At 29.4% G+C, this 5,178-nt stretch overlaps 1 protein-coding gene across 1 annotated transcript; it reads right to left on the bottom strand.

Moving 5' to 3' along the window:
• Positions 1 to 3,021: 3,021 nt before the first annotated feature.
• LOC122268939 (ATP-dependent DNA helicase PIF1-like) lies at positions 3,022 to 4,044 on the bottom strand. Its single transcript, XM_043039890.2, has one exon. It carries the CDS (start codon positions 4,042 to 4,044, stop codon positions 3,022 to 3,024), a length of 1,023 nt encoding a protein of 340 aa, XP_042895824.2.
• Positions 4,045 to 5,178: the final 1,134 nt, after the last annotated feature.

Below are 5,178 nucleotides of genomic sequence, written 5' to 3' on the forward strand. Positions count from 1 at the left end.
TCTTATTTCAGAAACAATTTTTTTCTTTTTTTAAATCAGCAGTGGGGACAAGTGAGGGAATGACATATTGGTATATTTTAATTACCTAAAATAAATAAAAAATAAAAAAAGATAATTTTATTTTTATTCTTTAGTTAGCTTGCATTCTGAAGGACACTTTCCCTGATTTTTTTTTTCGTAAGCTGTAAAACAAACATAAAATATACTGGGGACATGAAAATGACTGTTTTTATGAGAATGACCCAAATATATATAGGATGAACTTGAATTAATAGTAGGAATTGAGAAAAAAGGAGCATGGTATCAGACAACAATAAAATAAAAGAATAAATTTGGAGACGTGAACCAAAAGGCGGAGTCGCCTTTGGCTGCAGCACGAATGAGGTCCATAAATAGTTTGCCCCGCTCCTTCTTACAGCATGTTTTAATGACTCTTAAGGCTGTGTTGTTTTTGAATTTACTCTTGCCTTTAATTCACCCAAGACTGCATAGTATGAAGGATTTAAGTCTGGTGATGGTAGGGGCTATTTCAAGTTTAATATGATGCCACAGATATTCTGCTGGCTCCAGGTTTAAATTGCTCTGGCTCCGTGAGACGGAACACTGATTTTTGTCGGAATGTACGCAGTTTTCGAATATTTTGGATCTATGTTGCTAGGCATGCAGAAGAATATTATGGAAGTAATTGTGATGAGGATGCGTCACACTTGAACCGAATCGATTTTTATTTTAGATGGTTTAATTCAGTTTTGCAAATTATCTTCAAGTAAATTTTAAGGAAATGTAATGCAGAAATAGATTTAGTTTTCTCTTCCCTTTGATTTTTCAAGTTTGAAAAATATAGTTCAAAATTTAGACACAATGTCTGGAAAACGGCACGTGCTTTCCCTTTTTTTCACCTTGACTATCATCATTTTTAGACCTTGGAGCATGTGTAGTGTTTATAGCAGCATTGTGCAACTTTTAAGAAATTATCTATGTAATTAATCCTTTCTTATAATTATCTATGCAATTGATCTAAATAATTTGTCTATTCTTCTTTCATGAGACTGATTTAACAACTGAGCTTGAGCCATCAAGAGATCCACCAGTTTTTTCTCGAATCTGATGGCCGAATCTCGAGTGAAGAGAAAATAAAACCATAGAAAACTTTTATGCCATGCCTCTTATATCCGAAAAAACACTAGCACAGACCATCAAGAACCATCAAGAGATCCACCAGGTTCTTCTTGTAACTGATGCCCGAATTTCAAGTGAATGAGAAACTAAAATCATAGAAAACATTTATGTCATGCCTCTTATATATAAAAAAAACACTAGCACAGACCATCAGGAACCATCAAGAGATGCCCAAATCTCAAGCGAATGAGAAAATAAATTCATAGAAAACCTTTATGCCCTACCTCTTATGTCCAAAAAAACACTAGCACAGACCCGGTCAAAATGGAATTAATCCTTCTAGGACGAAGAATTTCGGTAGTGTTAAATATTTTCATCTAAATCTAAGTCATCCTTCAAGAACTTTATTTTATTTATTGTTAACTCAATCTTATCACCATCACATTCATTGTTACCGTGACCAGGATTCGAACCTGGCATACCCCGCATATATTAACGAAAGATGAATTCTGAAGTCTAGTAATTGTTTTTTGTGATTTACACATATTTTTTAAATTATACGAGTAAGTGCAAACATTCTGAGCATTATACTTTTCTTCGATTTTAAGGAGTTCGAGTAGGTAAAAAGAGATTTTTTTAAAATCATGAAGAGTGAACAGAAGTCTTTTTTGCGGTTTTTGCAGTCTTTTTCATTTGAGGGACAGTAAGCTTCTTTTTGGACTTGGACTCGAGATATTTTTTACAATATGTTTCATGGTCTAATTTGATACTTTCATTTTTTTACCATACCTCTAACTGATCTTTGGTTGTTTCGTGGAAGGGATTAATTAATGAGTCCCAAGATTTTTAATTTCTCTTAGATTTTAAACTTTCATCATTTAGATCTTTTAGACTTCTCATGCGTGCCAAGGTTCGAACAACGTGCGGAAGTCCTGTTCTTTGACTGCCCTAAGTTGCTCTAATTCTTGATAGTCTGTTCCAAATAATATAAAAGGTACATTTGGGCACCCTAATACATTTTTTAAAAGTCCTGCCAATCTGATTGTCTATTCATTCCTGTTCAGTAACAAACCTCGATTAATCCTCAAACTTCGTACTTTTAAGTTTCATGGTCATTAAAATAAATTTAAAAGCAGAAAAAACAGGTTATGTGCGAAAACAATCCGCTTAATAGCAAGAAAAATATTAAATTCCATATAATCGTTTATAAAAATATTTTTACAGCTTAGTTGGCAGTCCAAAAATTTCTGCTTCTCCCAATATATGTAATTGTTTCTGTACATTTTCACTGAGGTTCAAAGTTGAATTCTCAATATTTTAACACATTAGCTCAATAGAGAAATTATCAAAATGTTCGTTTTGCCTTATGCCTTATAATGTCCCACATATTATTATATGGCGCTATATATATATATATATATATATATATATATATATATATATATATATATATATATATATATATATATATATATATATATATATATATATATATATATATATATATATATATATATATATATATATATATATATATATATATATATATATATATATATATATATATATATATATATATATATATATATATATATATATATATATATATATATATATATATATATATATATATATATATATATATATATATATATATATATATATATATATATATATATATATATATATATATATATATATATATATATATGCAAACACTATAATATTTTTCAATAAGCAATATTGTTAAGAACAGGGTAATTTTTAAAAAAATATTTTAATAATATTCAGCAAAATAACTATAAATGAAAACATTAATTTTGCGGAATTAAAATAAACAATGCACCAATAGCATTTTCTTTACGCTAAATACATTTATAAATTTGACATTATATATATATGTTATAATATTTCTCTATATACAATATTGTTAATGACAGGATCATCTTTAATAAATATTTTAATGTTCTCCTTCGTTGTGCATCTTGACAATGCCACATATAATTGACCATGAGAAAAAATAGGCCGTTCAATATATAGCCCAACTTTATCGAAGGTTTGGCCCTGGGCCTTATTAATTGTTAAGGCATAAGCTAATCTAACAGGAAATTGTCGTCGATAAAGCACAAATGGTAAGGAAGAATTACTTGATAATGTATTTAATTCTATTCTTGGAAGATTGACAATACTACCATTTTTATTACCAGTAGCAATTTGGCAAGTCAATACTCTTTTCCCTATTTTAAGAACAGTCAATCGAGTTCCATTGCAAAGGCCATCAACAATAGATATGTTCCTGATCAGCATTACAATGCATCCAACTTTTAATTTGAGCTGATGAGGTGGCAGTCCCGGGAGATTTATGGAGTTTAAATATTCAATAGAATACCTTAAAGTAGCTTCTTCTTCTCTCCCGTCTGATTTATCTACTCCATATAGTGTGGCCTTATCAATACTATAACTTATAACCTCTTCACCTGGCACACGTGATAAAATATTTTCATTAACTTTGTTAACTTCATCATTTTGCGGTGATAATATGATGTGATTAATGAAGTTAGTATTAAGACAATCGATTTTTTCAAAAAACCAAGAAATGATATCTTTACAATAAAGATCAGGAGTGCTTGCATCAAGATGTAAAAGTTCTCCATTGCCAATTGTCAACAACCAATTGGCAAATTCTTGGTTACCAGCTTTAACTCTCATATTAATTGTCAAATGGAGGATTTCAAAAAATGGCCAAAGAAAAGAGTATTTTATAGTTTCATTAATAACCTGCATATGTGTAGCTTTTTTAACGACAGGTAACACTTGTCGAAAATCTCCACCTAAAATGATTATCTTACCACCAAATGGTATCTCATTAGCTAGAAGATCACGAAAAGTTCTATCGATCATTTCTATTGCTTTTCTGGGAATCATACTTGCTTCGTCCCATATAATAACGTCAACATTTTTTAAGCGAATCTTATCACATTTTTTTAAAATACAAATCCCATCGTCACTTAGATCAATAGAATGTAAGGTTCGCATAAGTCTAATTTTATTATAGCAGAGAATAGTTTAACTTTCATAAAAATAGGTGGCAACATTCAGAGATGTAAATAGAACGCTTCGCAAACGCATATATTTCGCTGTTATTATTTTTCATTAAATACTTTTATAAAATATCTCTTCGCTTATTTACTGTATTGCATATTAATTAAATTCCTTGTCATTCAACTTTATCTTATATGCCGGAACCAGATTAAACTTACGAATTAACGTTTTAGAAAACAAATAATCAGATTAATCAATATATCAATACGAAATAAGTTGAGATGTTGTAAAACTGAAGAATGAAATTCTAACTATTTTGTGATTGGTTGCATCTCTGAAAAAGAAAATTCAGACTTGTAAATCGCTTTTTTAAGCTTGCCGTTTTCAGACATGTGATTGGCTGTTGTGAACGGCGGTTATTCTTCATTATTAACTGCAAAATCGTGCTTTAAAACTAAAATAAATAAAAATTTAAAATTATGTAAAAGATTTGAATGCCCTAAATGTCTTCCCTTATATATATATATATATATATATATATGTTAGAAAGCATAGTCCCAATATAACGTGAAGTTTCTCGATGAAACTAAAGTCCCAGAAAAATTAAAGCTTAAAAGGCTAGTATGAAGTCTTGACAAGTCATGCAAGTATGAAGTCTTGATAAGTCTTATAAGTATGAAATCTTGATAAGTCTTATAAATATGTAGTCTCGAAAAGTCTTATAAGTATGAGGTCTACATAAGTCATATAAATATAAAGTCTTGATAAGTCTTATAAGTATGAAATCTTTTAGAAGATTTAATTTTTTCAATCAAGTCTATTTTCATTGAATATTTCATGCTCTATTAGCATTTGGAGCCGAGAAGTTCTAAATTTTTTACATTTATTCCAGAAAAATGTCCAGTTAGTTTTTACTTAGAATAAATGATGTAATCGTTATCAACAACCCATTTTACATCTAGTAAGTAAATGTTTGATGCCGGTTCTACACAAATCAATTGGTTTTTGCTCAAAATA

The sequence above is a fragment of the Parasteatoda tepidariorum genome, chromosome 8 (genome assembly GCF_043381705.1).
Source record: "Parasteatoda tepidariorum isolate YZ-2023 chromosome 8, CAS_Ptep_4.0, whole genome shotgun sequence".
Taxonomy (NCBI): domain Eukaryota; kingdom Metazoa; phylum Arthropoda; class Arachnida; order Araneae; family Theridiidae; genus Parasteatoda; species Parasteatoda tepidariorum.